Source organism: Barbus barbus, assembly GCF_936440315.1.
Source record: "Barbus barbus genome assembly, chromosome: 41".
Classification (NCBI taxonomy): Eukaryota; Metazoa; Chordata; class Actinopteri; order Cypriniformes; family Cyprinidae; genus Barbus; species Barbus barbus.
The window spans coordinates 5,648,448-5,669,399 of record NC_136719.1 but is presented as its reverse complement, the minus strand read 5'-3'; the positions used below and the strand labels follow the sequence as shown (position 1 = coordinate 5,669,399).

The window sequence follows — 20,952 nt, the reverse complement described above, 5'->3', positions numbered from 1 at the left end:
TTTTAGTTAACAATTGCACCCAATGTGTGAAATGTTAGAAGAAGCCATTTAGCGCTCTACACAAAAGTTTCCTAGAACATGTCCAAAAATTAGACAATTAACAGGAAAACTTCTGTGTTATTGTCGCTATTGGCACATGATTGTTATTCTGTCTTCTTTTATTAATATACGTGGGTACTAAATGATTGTTTTGCCATGTGTAGAACAGTTACTTGCCTATTTAACTTGACAAAAGGAATGTGGACTGTTGAACTCAGTTGAGGGCAGAAAGAAGTTATTAATTTCTCCACTCCACTGTTGCTGTCAAAAACATGTTTTCCTATTCGCCTAAGAAACGCAGAAGAAGCCGTTGATGAACTGTGCATTCACCATAACGTCCTGGGATGAGGGCCATCCACTAATCCAGAGGTTATGAACCAACACTAATGTTGTCATTCCTAATTGAGTAATGAAAGTCATAGGCAGCACACAGACAGAGGCTGATTCTCTAGTTATTTTGGTGGCGTTCATAAAAGTTGTGTTGAGATAAATCATTGAGGATTGTTGTAATAGTGTTGCTGGGATGTTTTAAATTTGGATATATACACAACAGTTCAAAAGTTTCAATATATTTACTCCTATGATAGCAACGCCGAATTTCAAGCAGCCATTACTCCAGTCTTTAGTTGCACATGATCCTTCAGAAATCATTCTATAAATTCGATAAATGTCTTTACTGTCATTTTTAATCAAATATAATATTGTCTCAATTGATACTGTAATAGTATTACCAAAACAAGTTCTAATAGAGACTTTGTTGTCATATGAACTCTGCGGACTCCTCAATGTACTGGCCCTTAGTAATTACAGGCATCTATCTTTCACTCAGTGCTGTTCTCTAACAACATCGTCCTGGCCTGCAGCCAAACACACACTGAGCCGGCAGCAATGTGAGCAACATCAAACCGCACCCTGTCCTCCTCAACAGACTCCCTGTCAACATATTTCCTTTGATTCTTCAAAGAGAGAATTGGTGATACTCTGAATGTACCTGCTTCTCACCGCATATTAGCGCACTATGTAGATATTCAGTGCTTTAAGACTACGGGTTTACTTATACTTAAATAATAACAGTGGAATACAAAATTCAATATTCTGGATTCAATACAAGCTATATTGACAACATCTGTTTCATGCTTTGTGCAAAGTGCAACAGAAAATAAATTAAAAAATAAATTTAGAGTAATGCACTTAAAATGGACCCTATGGGACAAGGCATTGTACAGATATAAATGTTAAAAAATAAAAATTAAATTAAATCCAATCGTTATATGGTCATAATCTGAGTTTGAATCAAACTCAGGTTATAACCATATAAAGCCGATAAACACAACATTTTTATGCAATATGATGCTTAATTTTTGGAATCTGTTCATTTTGATCCAACAAGCAGTTGATACATTGGACTTGAATGTAACTTCTTTGATCAGCATCTTTATAATTTCTGAATTAAAATGAATTTTTATATTTCTTTTGAGTTGCATAATGTTACAGAATGTGTGGTTGTAGGTAAAGTAAATAGAAATTAGATGATGCATCAACTCACTTTTTCCTCTTTATTAACATGTAGACAGGACGATGAAACAAACCAAACAGAGTGCTTATAAAGGAACAGGACAAAGGAGTAAACGAGATAATTAATACAACACAGGTGATGAGAATGATTGTTTAACTGATAACTGGAAAATAGAACAGGAAAAAACAAATAAGGGCAAAAGGGAAACTAAACAGAAACCAAACCGTGACACATAATGTCAAAGATGTCGGAATGCAAATATCGTAAAATAATATCCTGATATGAAAAAAAACACAAAAGCTTTCAAAAGAGTTCTGCAAGTAGGATATAGTTTTATAGGCCAACACATGCATTACCATCACCCTGGTTCCCTCAACCAGGGGCATCACTAGACCCTTTTACTGGGACATGAACTCCAGTGAAATATTGCTTTGCCCCAGTAAAATAAAACTGATGTCTGACAATGGAGATTATGTATACTGAGATGAGAATTATTTTTTCTGATAATATTTCATAATATTTAAGCAGCCATGTTGTGTGTGTTTTGTATCTGCTGATAAACTGCTTTGCAAATCTGATCTGAAAAAGGTCTAAATTTGTCAGCATTTTAGTTTTATTTGTTCAGATCCTCGCAATTTATTCATGCACTTTTCAATGATTGCTCACACAAAAATAGTAACACAATACTCCTTTATAAAACAAAGAACACAAAGATATTTACATAAAAATCCACTGAAAACAAAACCTGCAAATGCCTTTTATAATTTATCAGCAATGAAGCACCTTGGTTCTGTACTGCAAAGCCAAATTATATATCTACAACAGCATCCAAAAAATATCAAAATATTAGAATACTTTTTTGAAGGCTGTTGATGTTTTATGTCCCCAGCAAGCATTGTAGCCATTTGTTAGCAAGTACCTATTTCAAGACAAGTAAAGGCTTTAAAATCATGGCTGGGGTATAACTGATGTATTTTATGTCATAGAATAAAACATGAATATATCTTGAATTTGCATTCACTCTACAGAGTTTAACATTTATTAACCCGGATGTACAGTAACATGCAAAATAACTTTAGCATTGCTTTTTATAAGTGCTTTTCATAGTTTTCATCAAAGGGCAGTGTAACAGGTTAGCCTTAGCATCTACATGTAAAGTTTTTATCTTCATGCATTGTGGATACTACAACCCGAATTCCGGAAATGTTGGGATGTTTTTTTTTTTAATAAATCACATGAGCCAATATTTTATTCCCAATAGAACATAACACATGTTTTATCCAGTAAATGAGCTCATTTCAAATTTGATGCCTGCTACAGATCTCAAAAAAGTTGGCACGGGGGCAACAAAGGGCTGAAAAAGCAAGACATTTTCAAAAGATTCAGCTGGGAGAACATCTAGCAACTAATTAAGTTAATTGACATCAGGTCTGTAACATGATTAGCTATAAAAGGGATGTCTTAGAGAGGCAGAGTCTCTCAGAAGTAAAGATGGGCAGAGGCTCTCCAATCTGTGAAAGATTGCGTAAATAGATTGTTGAATACTTTAAAAACAATGTTCCTCAACGTCAAATTGCAAAGGCTTTGCAAATCTCATCACCTACAGTGCATAACATCATCAAAAGATTCCGAGAAATTGGAGACATCTCTGTGCGTAAAGGAGAAGGCCGAAGACCTTTGTTGGATGCCCGTGGTCTTCGGGCCCTCAGACGACACTGCATCACTCATCGGCATGATTCTGTCATTGACATTACTAAATGGGCCCAGGAATACTTCCAGAAACCACTGACGTTAAACACAATCCGTCGTGCCATCTGCAGATGCCAACTAAAGCTCTATCATGCAAAAAGGAAGCCATATGTGAACAGGGTCCAGAAGTACCGTTGTGTCTTGTGGGTCAAGGCTCATTTAAAATGGAAAAAAAAGTGGAAAAGAGCTCTATGGTCAGACGAGTCCAAATTTGACATTCTTTTTAGAGCAACATATGCTCCCCTCCAGACAACATGTATTTCAGCAAGACAATGCAAAACCACATACTGCAGCTATTACAACAGCATGGCTTCATAGTAGAAGAGTCCGGGAGCTGAATTGGCCTGCCTGCAGTCCAGATCTTTCACCTATAGAGAACATTTGGCTCATCATTAAACGAAAAATACATTAAAGACAACTACAAACTCTTCAGCAGCTGGAAACCTATATCAGGCAAGAAAGAGACCAAATTCCAACACCAAAACTCCAGAAACGCATAACCTCAATGCCCAGACGTCTTCAAACTGTTTTGAGACCTGTAGCAGGCATCAAATTTGAAATGAGCTCATTTTGTGCAAAAAATTGTAAAAATGTATCAGTTCAATAATTTGTTATGTTATCTATGTTCTATTGTGAATATTGTGAATGTGATTTGAAATTCTTTTAGTTTTCATTTTATTAAAAAAAAAAAAAAAAACGTCCCAACATTTCGGGAATTCGGGTTGTACAGCGACGTGGAGAATCAGCCACAAGCCAACACCCGAACCAACACCCATTCCCTCCCCGGTAAGATGGGGGCAGGAGGCTCCAGGTCTGAGAGGAGTTTGAGAGGGAGCAGTCTGGAGCCAGCAGCCTGATGCTGGGGCTGATAGTGGGCTTGTCCCGTCGTCTGGCTTCAGCGTGGCTCCTCTCTCCTCAGCCGCCCGCCTCTGAACACAGTCCTGTTTACAGTGCTGCTTGACCTGGGTCAGCACCGATAACCATCGCTCCACTGACATAATGGGCAATCCGCATGGAAACCATTTTTGCTTTACGGAGAGGAATGCAATATGGAAGAGGCGAACCTAAGAGGAAGAGATTAAAGTTTGGAGGAAGTCTTTGAGAGAAGTCAGACTCTGTAGGGCCAAGACACACGTAAACGTTTCAGACTTTGATAGGAATGTATTCACAATTTCCAATAGTGCAGATTTGCTACGTCCTCAGGGACTATGATAGTAACAAAGACCAAATATTGCTCATCTAGATAATACCTGTATGTCAACAATTGTCTCATTTGTCTCTATACACCAAACATGTAACTGAGAAAACTATTTAATCTCCTAAACTATAAAAAAGCAATCTCTAAGTAATAAAAGTTCCTCTCTTAGGTGTATATATATATATATATATATATATATATATATATAAGCATAAAAATGGATTCAGCACATTAAATCATATACCATATAAATGAAGTGCCCGATAAGATTAACTTATAGGTTCTCATGGGTTTGGCTTCAGTTTATACGACCGCAACGATAAGAGTGTGAGACCAAGAGAACGAAGCAGAAAGCGCAATTGAGAAGGAGACAAAGGAGAAACAAATAGATCTAAATATAGACAGAAAGTGAGGGACCAAGATGCGGGCGGCAGAACAGAGTCGCTCCTGCTTGTGGTCTCACCCTCTGGTTATGAGTCTGGGTGGTCCACGCACACACACACAGGTCCTCAATTTTCCTCAGCTCTTAATTCGCTTGTCGTGGTTTTCTCCACAGGCCAGACTCTGGTTAGCCATCACCACTGCAATGCGTCACATAATGACATCAATTTGTGGTTGCGAAGGAAGAAAACGAGAAAAGAAGACAGAAAGACATGAGCGTCTTACTCTTTTTGTGGAAGACAGAGCCACAAATATCTGAGAGTGAAGGGATGAGTGAATCGAGTGGATGAGGAATGGAGAAAAACTATATGGAATGACAGACAGACCCCAGAACTGTCTCTGCGGCTTTGTGTGGCCATGCTTTTGCACATGACATCAAAATATATCCATGAGTTTGCATATCACGACTGATGAGTGGATTAAAAATCTGTCAAAACTGTCACAGAAAGTGATTTGAGTTAAAATTACAAACTGAGATGAGGCTGCTTGCCACACGATATATAGTTTTCCATAACTTAGAATCATTCTCTATTTTGTTAAGCCAAATCAGAACTAAAAAAAACTCAGAATAGGCTGATCCACATGTCATAATGTTCTGAAAAGACTAGAAATTTATATTTTGCATGTCTTTACACAGCAACACTGTGCACAAAAATTTGGCACCATAAAACTCCCTCGTCTGCTTAGTCTTTAAAACAGAGTTTCTCAACTCTGGCCCCTGTGATCCACTGTCCAGCTAGTAGTCATAGTAGACCTTGATTAGCTTCTTCAGGTTTATTTGGTAAGGTTAGAGCTAAACTCTGCAGGACAGTGGACGTCCTCTAGATTGTCACTTGGAATGGAAATGGGATATCAATGTCACTGTCTGAGATGCAGTATATCTTCATTAAAAACAATATTTCAAAGTATGTCAATGTACAATGAGATCACAAAAATATCAGATTCAAACCCAGGTTGTGTGCATGTCGCACCATGTGTACTATTCGTCAGGCTATGATTGACCTTTTTTCTGACCTCTTTCACGTAAAATAGGGGTGTCAAAACTTGGTCATGGAGAGCCACTGTCCTGCAGAGTTTAGCTCCAACTTACCTCAACACACCTGCCTGGACATTTCTAGTATGCCTAGTAAGACCTTGATTAGCTGGTTCAGGTAGGTTTAATAGGGGCTAACTCTGCTGGACAGTGGTCTTCCAGGAGCAGGATTGGACCCCTGAGGTTAAAATAGTGAGGACATGATGGAGACAAGAGGGAGGAACTGAAAATGTTGCAAGCCAGATTCAGTCCACATGAACACCATGGCTAGATATAGATACTTAATGGTAGGGTACAGCTTCAACACATGCAGTGTCCCAAAACGCTTATGGTCTAGCTGTCTCTTTGCCCCAAAGCAGACACATAGCAAATCTTTCTGGCCCAGCTCCGGGCCACACAATCACTTTTCCCTCGGCCCAAGTACCGCAAAGAATTACAGCCCTGAAGTGGCCCAGAACTGGATTAAAGACAAGGGTCACACATGGGTCATTACCGGCCTGAATCACAGCCAGTAATCACCCTTAACGGGCCCTGGACTGGGCCAAAACAGATTTTATTATTGGTACCAATTCTCAGCCTTAAGTAAACCAGAATCCCAAAATCTGAGCCACACCTGAGTCTTATATAGTCCAGACCCAATACAGAATATTAAAATTTGATATTATTGTATTGTGTATTACTACAATCGCCATTCATTTTGTGAAATGTTTTGGTAATGTACACACAAACTATGCCAATTAAACTGAATAGAAAATCAGCCTTAAAGTCCACAGGTCATGTAACTGTGCAATAAAAAACGTATTGCATTGAAAATGTTTTATTTTTATAAACAAATCAACCATTAAAGAGTGAGAGTATAAAGTATACAGTCTTTAAGAGAAACATTACAGAAATATGTAATCAATAATTTATTGCAGAAATGTCAAAGAGCAGTACCACAGTAGTCCAAATGACGATACATTGCAGTCGCAGTCCTCTCTGGCAGGATATAATAGTTTAGTGCGAGGAGCAGGGCGTAATTAAAGTTGTTAAACGCTGAAAACACTATCTTTCCACTCCGTGAGGGCCCATGTTTCTTATTCAAAACACGCATTACTGGAAACATGGCATGTCGCAAACTATGACGAAACCGGTGAGAGCCAATGAGCGTTTGATATCGCTGCTGCAAAACTTGTTGTAAAACTTCCTAATGGCAATTTTTTTAATTGTTACTTTAGCTACAGAGGGACATCGCTGATGAATGGTTTGAATTTGGATCTGTTCCTCACACAAGTCATCATATGGATACCGAGGATTTGAATAAAAATAAAATGCTTTTATGATAATTTTATTTAGTGCTTGTGGTTGACAGCATATTAATAAAACGATGTGCCCCATGGTAAACCAAATAAATATGGGCAAATAAATAAAATGGTCAAATGATCTCTCTCTCTCTCTAAGGATTCTAAAATTATTTGTACTGAGAATAATAATATAAAATATAATCAAATTATAATTAAGTGCAGTTCAATGCAGTTGCCTGATTTACTGATTTGCTTAATTTTGAAATGATAATGTTTCATTCTGTTTTGACTTGCCATTTCAAAGATTACATTTAAACAGTACTACACTTCATTAAAATTTCTGTAATCATTATATATTTTATTTATCGTGTTTTTCATGGGTCACATAATATGCTGTCAGGTCACTGCTTGATCTGGGCCACACTCCTCCCACCAACAATCGGCCCTCATATTGTTTGCCATAATCCAAGCCGTGCCATCATTGCCACACATGGCCCAGCTCTGGCTGAATGGGTACATGCCATTGCCAACAGGAGGCCAGCAGTGCCAGCTTGAGGCCACATTTGGGCCAAGACCGTTTGCTATGTGGGTCTTGCTGTTTAATTAATATCAAAGGTTGCATTGATCTATGTCTTGAACTTTACAATATTTGAAGCCTAGTTCTCCAAAAGTATGTTAATAAGTTTTAAAGTCATGTTTCAGATGTAGTAAAGACTTCATTTCAGTCTACAAGTGACTTTTGTGCTGCAAAGAGAGTTAAGTAAATTACACGTTTTCATTTTTATGATGCATTCAGCATGTTCTACTCGCCGTTCATCTGGAACGTCCGATAAATCATTATAGGGCCCAATCTGTAGTTTTGTTCAGTCTTTTACAAACAAAAAATATTTTTTGACACACACACGTTTACACTAAACCATGCTGACCTGCTTCTAGGAGAAGAGAGGTGGAGTTTGAATGTTAAGGAGTGAATTTAAACATGATGCAGATATAAAAGATGATCTAAAATACGGTCTGGGTACCTTCAACATTGTGGTTCGTAAAATAGTAAAAAAAATTTTTTTAAATGAAACAGTAATTTCATCTCATTTAAAATGTAATATGCAAACTCAACAGTTACTACCTTCATATATAGTAAAATAACCAATCAACCGCACTAGCACCAAAGGAAGCAAAAAAAAAAAAAAAAAAAAATCCAACGACTCTCTACATGTTAAGACTGTTTGCCACCTCCTGAAAACTTCACTCTCTAATCAAGTATCAAAGAGAATGTCTTTCAAAGCCTTTTCAAAGCAGGAGTGCGCTATTTAATGTGTTGCCTAGAGAGATGATTATTGCAATACATTTCCTGTAGTCCCCAGTGGCGAGCAGCTGAGACAGCTGCAGGTCGGGCGGAGAGAACGCCCTCTCCATCTATCCTTTTCACTGGCTGGAGCTCACCCTGTCCCTGGAGGTCCCAATCCCAACTCTGAAGATGTACGAGATGGTTTATCTGACTTCACAAGACACTGGCCATGGGAAATAGTGCTTACAGATAAAGACTGTTCAATAGGCAAATGACAAAGTTTTTCCATTGACATTTGCTTTGAGTTTTGAGTTGGGAAACCTAATATGCATGTCAAAGCCAATGGAACGCATTAAAAAAAAAAAAAAAAAAATCACATGGTGACCTCAACATCAGCTCTTACTCTTTTCATTTATTTTCATCAGATACTGTATGCTGGGCATCTCAATAAAGTTTCAAAGTCTCAAAGCAGAACAACTGTCCATATTCAAAGTGGCAAATCATCTGTAATGCCTTTTCGCTTATACCTTTGATGTTCGCCAGCAGTTTGGCGAGTAAGAACATGCAATGATTTTAGTCATAAAGGGTTGTATATTTACAGATGGCAAGGTTCTTGCCTGCAATAGAGTTTCTTAATGGTATTATTGAAAACTGATCATATTCGTTTATCAGCATTGGTCAGTTGGGAGAGGCTATGTTCAACTTGAGAGTACACTAGCACTCAATCTCGTTTAACTTCTCGGCACACATTCAAAAAGGCATTTTCCATCCTTCCGGGAAATAACTCCCGGAGTGGTAATTTTCAGTCTATTACACAATAATTGGCTTTGATTTTAATTATTCTCTCACAGTCGCTCTTAAAAAGCACACCATGTTTTCTTTGGCACAACTCTACACATCAAACAAAGTTGCGATTTTCAAAGATCTTGTTTACAAGGTTCCTGATGTGTAGATTCCTCACAGTTTAAGGGCACCACCTGCATTTCGGCATGTGCATGTGAGGTATGAGCGTAGTTGGCTGGTTTACGATGCAGTGGGCACTGAATGGATTTCTTTGGACTGCAGTTTTACTTCTTTCAGAGATGTGCATCTGCAAGTGATGCGACTCCGGCACGTCACGCATACTTCATGGCTCCCTTCTTAAGCAACCATTCTCTCATCTTTTCCTGCTAGACACAACGCCCAGAATAAACTAGCCATCCATCAGAAATGCCCTAACTTGAGTCCTCCACGAAAGACTAAGAAAGTGTCACTCCAATTTACCTTCCTAGATGATTTTAAAATGTTTGTCTGGTTATAGAATGTTTCCAGTTGCTGCACTAAAAACATATGACGAAAATCTTCCTCTGGTTATGACAGGGAAGCAGGTTATGAGATGTCCCTTTCCTAGTTTGGTGAGGAAACCTTCTCAAATAAGCCTGATACATAGATAGTAACCAGGATTCAGTGAGTAATCTTTCCTGATGCAAGGCACAGCCCTAAATAGTTCAGATAAGGAAACATTTCAGTTTAAAATTCCTGCTTTGAGCCTGCCTCAGTCTGGCCAGCGATCCTTCCTAGTCCACATATTGCAATCTTGAATGAGTTGTATATTCTCAATGCGGCAAATGTAAGCAAACTCATTAAAAAAACATTACGGGGGGACTGTGTAATGCTGTAAGCTGTATGCATGTAAAGTAATCTATTTGGAAACTCAGAAGGTTCAATTTGCACCTTCATTTGAGTAGACGGCTTCTCACATGTGTGGATCCCAAGCATCTCTGGATGAGCAGTTAACCATTCCCGCTTTTGTGCGACTGGGCTCCTTTACGTTAGGATCATGAATCTGAAATCTGAGCTTCTGTATAAACCATTTCCACTTAACGAACAGTATTCTGGGTCTCTTATTTACCAGCCATTGTCCTCCCTTAAGGTTTCCAGTGGTGTTTGAGAGGGTGAGAACATGGCACCTCAAAAGCACAGTTTATAGCTTCTGTCAGATCCAAAGAGCCGATGGTGAAATGCGGCTAAAGACTTAACCACAGGTTAAGAGACCCCCACACAGGTCTGTTATGGATTGTCAAGTTTGCCCAGGGGGTGATTTATGCACCTCTGCCATAGAAAAGGACAGAATCCACACTTAGCCACTGATTCAGTTGTTATTCCCTTACCCACAGGAAAATTGTTTTGCTCTTTGGTTGCTCTTTCATAGACCAGGAAAATTCTCACTTAGGTTCACTTAATCATCTTTGTCACAGATGTTTTTCTTAAAATTCCTCTGAAGACAAATGAGACCATTTTTACAGTCATTTGAATAATTTCATATTGAGATGTCTTACTTATGATGGCAGATCTTGGTATCTTATATGCCATGACAACAGTCTGAAACTCCTCTGAAACGTTATGTGCTTAGATACATTCCACATCCACATTAGACAAATTCCATTCCTTATGTCCTACAGACAAAAAAAAAAAAAAAAAAAAAGGAAAGAAGAAAGCCTTTATTTCAAAGATGGATCAGGAACCTAGGAAGGAAGTGGCCTTGAAGGAAAGTCTCCAATCAATAACAGTTGATGATGTGACCAAGTTCTACATATATACAATCCTACATAATATTTAGGGAGTCCCACACGGGGTTTGCTTCTCAGGTTGGGGTTTTCTACAGCATGCGGAGTAGAAGCATTCGGGTCTTCTCCTCCAGCTCTGGATCTATTTAAAGATGTTCTGGAGATGAGGCAGTCTGCGGTAGGTCCACTGGTTTATTTATCCTGCATGGGCTCTGACTATTTTCGGGCTGACTTCACAGGGCACTAATTGCTCTCGTTTCACTGTTAGGTAACGGGAAGAGAAGGAAATGAACAATCACTCCCATGTTTGTTTGAGGGTGAAGTTGAGTCTGCGACTCTCTGTATGTGTACTAGCTTGTACACAAATGGAGTTGTGTGTTAATGACAAGACATTCTGCTTGGAGAAAAAAAATGCACGGCCTGTTTTTTGTTTATTTGTTTTTCTTTCCATTCAGCCTTTTTATCCGGAATTTGAAATGAGGAACTGAGGAATTTATGAAATGTGTTGTTTTTTTTCCTCCACAAATTTCATAAGTTGTATAGAGAAGTTTAAAAAAAATAAAAACAAAATGAGGCAGTGAGAAAAAGCTTGTAGTCATGTATCCTGACTGTGATTTGGTTCTGCAAGTACACGCTCGGGTGTAAACATACCTCTGTCTGTCCTACAGCCTGGAGGGTATGTTGTACATCCTGACCCCTCTCACTCACTCACTACATTGCACATCAGTATGGTAGATTCCTATGTCTGTTTGAATTGTCCAATGCTCTGAAAAGATCAAACTCCCTCCCCGGTGCCTTGTCCATGACCTGTCCTTACACACAAACCAGGTAAACAGGCCACTGGGGGTACCGTGAGCTGAGATCTACGGTCAGAGTCTAAGCCGTCTTCCCACTTCAACCAGACATAATACATAACTTTCACCTTCTTCAGTCATGAACCCATGGTGAAATTTCACCCCCAGAAAATATGTACATCTCTGTAAACTGTGGATTTTGTCAGCTGGGGGTTTTTATTAAACTCACCATTCCAGATATCCCGTTGACATTTGGAGCTTCACTTGAAGAAAGTTTTTATTCTCTTTCTCTGAGGAACAGTCAGCGAGAATGCCAAATTTGTCCATGTGTTTCATATATTTGTTAAATTTCGAGTATTACTTCTTGGAGAGACTGGGTTTTGGTAATGGGCTGTTGATGAAGGGTATATACAGCAATATAAATCCACTGAAGCACCTCAGCTGTGATGTTATTCCTTAGCTTTTTGCTCTACGTGAATCCCACTGTGTTGCTTTGCAGTGGTACCATAAGAATCAAAGCTGTGAGTGATTGTCCGTGCAGTTTGTCTGCTAGCACCCCCTGAGGGATCAGCCTACAAACTTACCACATTATAAAGCTCAAAGCGTTCACCACTGCCAGGATGAAAAGACCATTATCACCCTGTTTCATTGAAGAGCTTAGGTGGTTAAACGCAGAGACCATTAGAGCCCTTGGAGCTGTTTAATGATGTATGTTGCCAGAGTTGAATTCACTAGGATTCAGAAGTGCATAAACAACCCTGAAGATCTGAGCCCTGATCCTGAGAAGGCCTTCTTCTAAACTTTTTGCTAATGTTTTTATCATTTTAATTGACAACATAGAGAGAGGACAAGAAATGATGCAACAAAGCAGCAGGAAAGAGATCGGGAAATTATGTAAGCCCTATTCAAACTTCTCTTCTCAGTATGAGCACCATGTAGCAACTCGTGTGTGTTAACTACTAGGTACTAGATGCTAGGTCAAATTAAACCATACATTTAACAACTGTTTTCTCAACAGCACTTAGTCACTATGAATTAAAAATTAAAAAATAAATAAACAAAAACTAGTCTTTTATCAAATAATATTTAGCTGCTGGAGTCAGTAGCCTCATGGGCAGCGCTTTTGGCGACCTGAATTTGAATCTTAAGTTCCTTTCCAAAAACACAAAAACAAAAAAAAAAACTCAACACCTATTTATTTATTTATTAATTACTGATTTGCATATTAAAGTGAAAAATATCTCAGATCCACTAGAAACGCAGTTCATGAAAAAACAATAAAAAAAAATCAAGTTTAAAAAAATTATAATAATTGCAAGACAAAACATAATTAAAATAGGGATGCTGGGTTGACATTTTAAATAATGCTCATTTAAGCACTGGTTGCTAGGCAACCATACATCCCATCATTAAAATGTCAGCAATGCAAAAATTGGCCACAGACACTTCCTGTAAATTCTCTACTGTCATTTTTTTCTCATTTTATATCTGTATTTATTCATAAATATTTTAGTAAAATGGGTTGCGAACAGCATTTTGTGTTGACTGAATTAAAAAAAAAATTGTTACATGGTTTTGTGACATAATTGATAAGTGTATATAAAATTAGTTCCAGCTGTTTGTAATATTTGTTACACAGTGATTTAGGTGTTAATTCTTCCTGTTTGTCCCTTAAAATATAAATCACTGGCCAAAAAGGCCTGCAAATAGATTTATGGCCCTCAAATCAGATAACACAACACACTTCAGAACTTGAAGGCATCTTTCACACACTCGCTCTGTTCTTGTGTTTGACTCTAAAAGGTTTCAAGGCCAAAGCACTGGAAGTTGAGGCAGGCCAGTAAGCAAAAACATGTGTCTGCAGCCCTCAGCTCGAGCTCAACATTAATTTGTGTTTGTGTAGAAAATTGCCCTGAGAGAGAAGAAAATATATGGCCCTTGGCTTCAGGGAATGGACTGGCAGCTTTGAGGTTTGAGGTTGATGTTGGTTGATGCTTGTACTCATCTTCAGCTGAGCTAACCTGATTCCAACTGGTTTCATTACAGCTCTAAAAGACATTGTCAGTGTTTTCTTTGAATTGAGGGTTTTATCTTTAGTTTCCTATAGTTACAATTATTTAAATATTGCCTTAAAGCACCCCTGTTTCCTAATATATAAGAACCAACTGTAATATATGTGATTGTAATATACTGTTACTAGATTAAATGTGCTGCTCAAAGATATGAACTTGAGTATTTATAACATTATTTTTTTATTTCAAAAACTAAATATTGTCAACTATGGCACATATTGTATAGTTGTAAAATGCCTTGTAATCTCCTGAAAGAACTAAAAGCTTCTATCTGCATCTGTACTGAAAGACAAACATTAATTTGACATTAAAAGAGGCTGAATCCTGAAAAATAAAAAATTGTCATCTTTTACTCAACCTCATGAATACAAAATAAGACAAAAAGTTTAAACAATTTCCGTTCATTCAATGAAAGTCAGTGGGGCCCAATATTGTTTTAGGCCCCATTGACTTTCATTGTATAGACAAACATTCTTTAAAATATCTTCTTTTGTTATCTGCAGAAGAAAAAAAGTCATACAGGGTTGAAAAGGAGGTTTGAAAGTCGTACAGGTTTGAGGTTGAGTAAATGAATTTTGAATGGATATCTGATGTGCTGCTTCTTCTCAAGGCAACAGCGCCATGACGTTTGTGTGAAGATTTAATTTCCAGGCTTTTTAGATCTTCCGTCTCTACGACTATAAATCAATCAGCAGTCAGTGTGTTTAGGAATGTGTACGCGAGTGTTATTCATCTTAGTGTACAAAACAGCAATCTCTAACTTTTCCTCATCTGATGTACCTAACGTCCACTCCTGTTGAAACCAACAGAAACAAACAAAAATCAGTGCAAAAACAGACTCTCTTGGTGACAGACTTTTTCCGCCCCTCGGGGCACCTGTTGTCCCATATGGGCGAACGCTGCAGAGCGAGACAGGACAGGCATTTAATACTGGCAGAATGTCCAGTGCTGCTGCCTGCTTTCTCAGTAGCACGTTCACACAGCTCCCACTTGTGCTTTACTTTTTGCTCTATCAATTATTTTATCTAAATTCAATGTTAAGCAAGACCCACCATGCATAAAATGGTGATGATAGTAGTATCTGCTTGTTATGTGCATAGAAATATAAAGCATAATAGAAGCAAAATATTAATTGAATCCATTTAGTACGGATGCTTTTGCAGAGATGAAAGAACATTTTGATTGTTTGTTTATTTATTTATTACTGATTTGCATATTAAAGTGTAAAAGATATCATATCCACTAGAAAAGCAGTTCATGAAAATTGCAAGGCAAAATAATTAAAATAGGGCTGCTGGGTTGATATTATTTTAAATAATGCTCATTTAAGCGCTGGTTGCTAGGCAACCATACATCTTATAATTGAAATGTAAGCAATGCAAAATCAAAATGCAACCATTGGCCACAGACACTTCATGCATTTAAAGTTTGGTGAGTTTTCAGTGCAGGGATTAGAAGTTATAGCAGTTCAAAGTGGAATAATAACAACAGGCCAGGGCATAAGCAATAGAAATCAGACCGGAAAGCAGTTGCATGTTCTGTACATGTCTTATGCAAACACTTTTTCTTGGTTTGACAAAGTTTGGCATAAAAAAAGACGACCGATGAATGAGCACTTTGAGTAAATGGCTTCAGTAGAACAGAGCTTTCTTGCAGAACGGTCACCGTCGTGCTTAAACACACACTTTGACATCTCAACAATGACATGCACATCAAAGCTCAGTCAATATTTACATCAATCTGCTCTCCTCCGGTGAAGAAAAAAAGTGTTAGACGAGGCATTGCATGTGAAAGACTGCTGGTCTTATTTGCACAGACTTATAATGAAACTTTAAAATCAATAACTTTATGAAAGTTTGTGAAATACATAGCAGAATCAGTTTGACCAATAGCATTGGCTGGAATATTCATTGAACACTAGATTGAGATTCTATTAAAGTTTTGTTAAAATCCTCATTATATTGATACAATTTGCTGCAGTGTTTAATAAAAGTAATAAATGGACTTTAAATATGAAGTCATGCGATATATTGCACAATGCAATAACAATCCCTATAACACTAGCAGAATAAAAAAGAGATACAATCTTATGCACTTGCAACTGTCTAGAGATGCTGCTCAAGACGTTTCAATATGTTTGAAAGGTTGTGGTACGTGTTTGCAATCCAGTTCCCAACCATGAGCTACACTTCCTCCGAAGCCTGAAACACAACTCTCTCCAGTTATTGATTCACGTGAGCTGCACAATGTTTTATGAGCGAACATTTGAGTCCTCCTTTGCGTCATCATTCACAATCAGGGGACATATGGCATGCCTTAGCGATTAGCATGGACTTAAACCCAACAGGCTTCCAAATGACATGGAGAAACCCAATAATGTATGGAGCGCCCCACTGCATCACTCTACGCACACGTTCCCATCAGATACCGCTGCACTGAGAACTGTCACAGGACACATGGGAAAAAAGAATCGTCTGTACGATTCGCTCGCGCTGAAAGTGTCCCATTTGGGTCAATGTAGTTTCACATATTTTATATTAGAGTCCTAACTGAAGGTACACATCAACACTGATCACTCAGGACAGATCACATGTATGTCATACATCCTAAATTGGATCAGAAATGAAAGGTCACAGGGGAAAATTATATATATCTTAATAATATAATGCATCTAATTTCATAATCATAATTAGGATAGCATAAATAATTTTAATAATAACGATCATTTAAAATATAAGCATTAAACCGAGGAAATAAACACGTCCCATATGGTTCTCGTTGACATGGTCATGCGCTCAATCACAAATCCATCAGTCACTTAGTAGAAACAGTCAAATCAGACAAATGCCAGGTAAAAGCCTGACTTGCACTCATCCTAATAAACCACAAACAAATTACTCAAGATAAAAGAAAACATGCCACAGACTACATTAAATACAGGTGCACTTGAGCATAAATATGATTTATGAAGACCTAAATGTGTTTTGTGCAACCGCTGAGAGCATGAAACCACAGATCCTTATGAAACCAAAATTGTCAGTCTATCTCTTGCTAATAACTTCGCTGTTTGTAGCTCATGATAATATCAACCAATTCTAATAGTCAATTGTGTTAACCTCTGAACAATCACTATTATTTGAGTGATACAAGTTCTGGGTCTTGAAACAAAACCAGTTGAGAAGCACTGATCTTAGAGCCTGTTATTAACCTAGAGCATTTCATATCTTCCAAACTCCTCATCCAGGCATAAAACAATAAACTTTCAGCATCCTTTTGAAGATATTTAATGTAATGAAACCAAACATCCTGCAAGAACTATTCACAACCCCTTACTCTCTCAGCAAAGTGGGTGATGAAAGCAGGAGGGCATACTCACAGGTAAGACGTCAAAGGACTTAGGTCGGTTGGCACACTGGATAGTCCTTGTTCGGAGCAGTCCACAAGCAGTAGGATTCCATCCTCCTCACACTGGCACACAGACGGGCACTGTTTCCCAGGCACAGTGGCACCCGGCAGCCCATGAGAATGGGCACACGAGACAGCATGCAGGATCAGTAACACCACCAACATGACAATGACTCCAACTCTTGTCTTTCTGTGGATGAGCTGTATATCTATCTGAAGTCTCACTCAGCTGTAGCTCTGTTTGTGTGGATGTGTCTGTCCGCTCTCTGAAATGTTATCCTGAGCCTCGTCTCTGTAGATTTATTCTGTCACTTCAAACTCCCATGGGTGAATGAGTCAGTCAGGGGCTTACACGGGTCTTCTCTCTCTCTCTCGCGTCTCATCTCACTTAGGAGACATTCACCTATTGTAGTGGAAGCTTGCAGTGCTCCTCTGATTGGCCCGGAGCTTTTGGAGGGCGGAGCCGGCCGGCACAGCACTCCTCCTACTTTCTCTTGCACGCTCTTTCTGCCTCAGGCAGCTGGAGTGGATGGTTGGAAGAAAGTAGGAGAGCCCAACTCTGAGAGGGGGGACTGTATGCTGTACGCAGAGATTTAATTTTCACTATGCCTTCCCATCATACCTTTAGAGCTAACACAATCCTCCTCTCACAATTACTTTTCTACAACTGCTGCAATCCAGACTTTCGTGGAAAATTCCCCTAAATCCTGCAATGCAAATTTAGCTGTCAAGCACCAACCGCTTCTCTTGCCGTTGCTCCATATAAATCATACGTGAATGTCGTTTTGCTCCATTTCTCTTGGAGCAACGCTACATGGTGTTTTATAACCTCAACAACAATAATTGAGTTAAGCTGTGGGCTCCCCTCAATACCATGCTCAGCCAAACAAACTACAGATTTACTACTTTGCTGTCCTAGCTTGTACAGCGGGGTGTCTCTTTACCGCAAGAGGCATGAATATACAGAGCGAGAGACATTCTCATGGCTTGTTCGGTGGGTCTCACTTTAGCTAGCGGGAGGTACAATGATTAATTGCACTGTTTCTTCAATTGGAAGAGTGGACAATGGAATTTTCCGGTTCGCTAGGTGATAAATACTATTTGTTTATGTCTCAAAGGATCATGGGAACTCCTGATCAATTGCCGTCAAGGGTCCTAACAGTGGCAACAGCTAAATTTTACCTAAACATTTCAGAAAAACACTATAGAGATGTACCACAACATACAAGCTTCCAGGAAATATCCAGGAGATTTCCAGAGGCTGTGGAAGTTTTCCTCCAAGATGTGACTCCAAATGTCTGTAAAACTCTTTAAGTACTTTCACTGTGGCTGTATTGTTGAGCACACGATGTTATACAATGTGAATTGTGAAAGGATGCAATATTTGTGTTAGTGATCATCATCTACTATTTTTGGCATTGGTTTCTGGATAAATTCCCATTATGGATCTTGCGTAGTATAGTGCCCAAAGCACTATCCTCTCTCTCGTTCTGCTTCGTTCTATTATTTTAGGCTTGTTTTTGTTATGTTCATTGGGGGTCTTGATTGTTAGCGTGACACATTTCCTTTTTTGAAACTGTGGCCAGTTTCTGAGAAATCTAATAACATTAGTTTCAGAGCTTCAGTTGTTTTGCATTAATCTTTGTCATCCCATCTGTTTCAAAATCTCTTTCTAGTAGTTGATGCTTTTTATGGTTTCAACATTGCAGTCCAGCATGAAGATCTCCAGCGCTGCTCATTCATCTGATTTAGAATCATTCACAATGGGCTCAAATGAATTCCATTAATTCATTAAAATTCCTCAGCTGAGCTCTTTTTCTGTGGAGCCTTTGTTGCATTCCCTCAAAAAAAAAAAAAAAACTGTAGTCATTGCTGCACATTATCTCTGCATTATCCACACACACACACACACACACACACCACCAAATCAGTCGACCTTTCACATACCAAACACCATCAGCTCAATTCTCATGCAAACACTCATTGCGGTAATTGCTTTGCCTGAGGACAGCCTCAATATAGATCCATAAACATGCAATACTCCCCTCTCTCTGTGGTTTAATTTATGTCAGTTCAGTTTCCAGTCATGTCATGCCAGAAGTGATGAAAGGTAAGAGATCCTGAATAAGAAAGATTAAATAAAACATGAGGATTGCCTGTACCCTGAAGAAAATTTGATTGCTTAAAGGATGCTCTGTCATAGCTCAGAAGACTTAACAGAGCTCTTATTTATGTATGTTTTCTCCCTAATATTTCTTTCAATAGAAGTAGAAATGAATAAGATATACAATGAACGTGAGTTCAGGTAATTTGGTCATGAGGAAGCTGATGTGAAATGTACGAGTTTTTATATTGAAACTTTTAAAAAAACTCAGTTTTGATTGCAAACTTGTGTGAGACTGATCTCTTCAGGTTTTTTTTTTTTCTTTTTGAAAGTATGATTTTTAAGTATGATTTTAAAGTTTCCATTTTCTCTATTTAATCTCAATTCTCTCTAGAATAAACAAGTGTAATATCAATACAATTATATTTGTTCTCTAATTTTTATTTGAGCTATATCTATAAAAATATGTTTCAAACTATTTTTTCCACTGCAACGATTTATAAATCAATATTTGTCTTGTTTTACAATACAAATATCTAAACAACACAAGAGACATGCAAATAATGGGAAAATATATCAGGACTAACATATCTTGCTTATATAGTATTATATTTTAAATTATATTAAAATGATCATTTATATATTTATCAATTACATTTTTAAGGATAGCATAAACCCCAATGCATTTTGTAAGATTTATGCTTAAACTATAAAAAAATGCATAAATAATAAAAAATGTAACTTTTTAAAGAGAATATTCAGTGCTACTAGTCAACTAATCTGCATTAATTAGATCTAAAAATGCAATCTTTAGATCATTATGCTGGAAAACTAGCTAAAGAACATACTGAGACAACATGTTTGCAGTGCTTTATGACTGTGAGAGTTGTGTTTTTCTGTACAGCATGAATGAAATCTGCTCTCACTCTTTCTCCTGAAGAGCAAAACAGAAAGAACAAGCAATTCTGAAAAGCTCAGAAGCTGAAAAGCAGGGATTTGTGAACAATGTGCCGGCAGTAAAGGAGAAGTTGAAAGTTAGATGTGCTGTCACCAAACACAGCTCTGCAAACAGTTCCCACCTCTGGGCACCTGCTCGCTGAGTCGGAGGCCAAAACAGGGTTGGGTTACCTATATGGCTAGAGCTACAGGGACCGCTGGAAGATTTGCCCCGTTCCCTGCCCCTGAAGATCAAAGGCCTACACTCCCCACTCAATCTCATATCCACACACACACACACACACACACATACACACTCTATCCAAGCAGTTACCTGGCTCTCACCTGTCTGAATCTGCCACAGGTTATTCGAGCTCCGTCAAGCACGGAAGTCCATTCAGCGGCTGCCTGATGAGAGGGAGAAACTGGAGACCTGGTTCTACCCACTTACCTAGGCTGGGAACAGACAATTACGGGTAAACGCAGTCATATCTGGCTGCTATGGCCACCTGCCTTAGTTCACTTGAGGGAACGTCTTAGAATAAAAGCAA

At 38.3% G+C, this 20,952-nt stretch overlaps 1 protein-coding gene across 1 annotated transcript in view; it reads right to left on the bottom strand.

Moving 5' to 3' along the window:
* The window catches only part of LOC306860819 (leucine-rich repeat-containing G-protein coupled receptor 6-like), an 89,901-nt gene extending 72,159 nt beyond the window's left edge, over nt 1-17,742 (bottom strand). Inside the window, exon 1 of the mRNA XM_079402762.1 lies at nt 17,333-17,742. Within this exon, the coding sequence (XP_079258888.1) occupies nt 17,333-17,526 (194 nt within the window). The 5' untranslated portion in view covers nt 17,527-17,742. The remainder of the gene's footprint in view (nt 1-17,332) is intronic.
* Between the last annotated feature and the right edge of the window lie 3,210 nt (nt 17,743-20,952).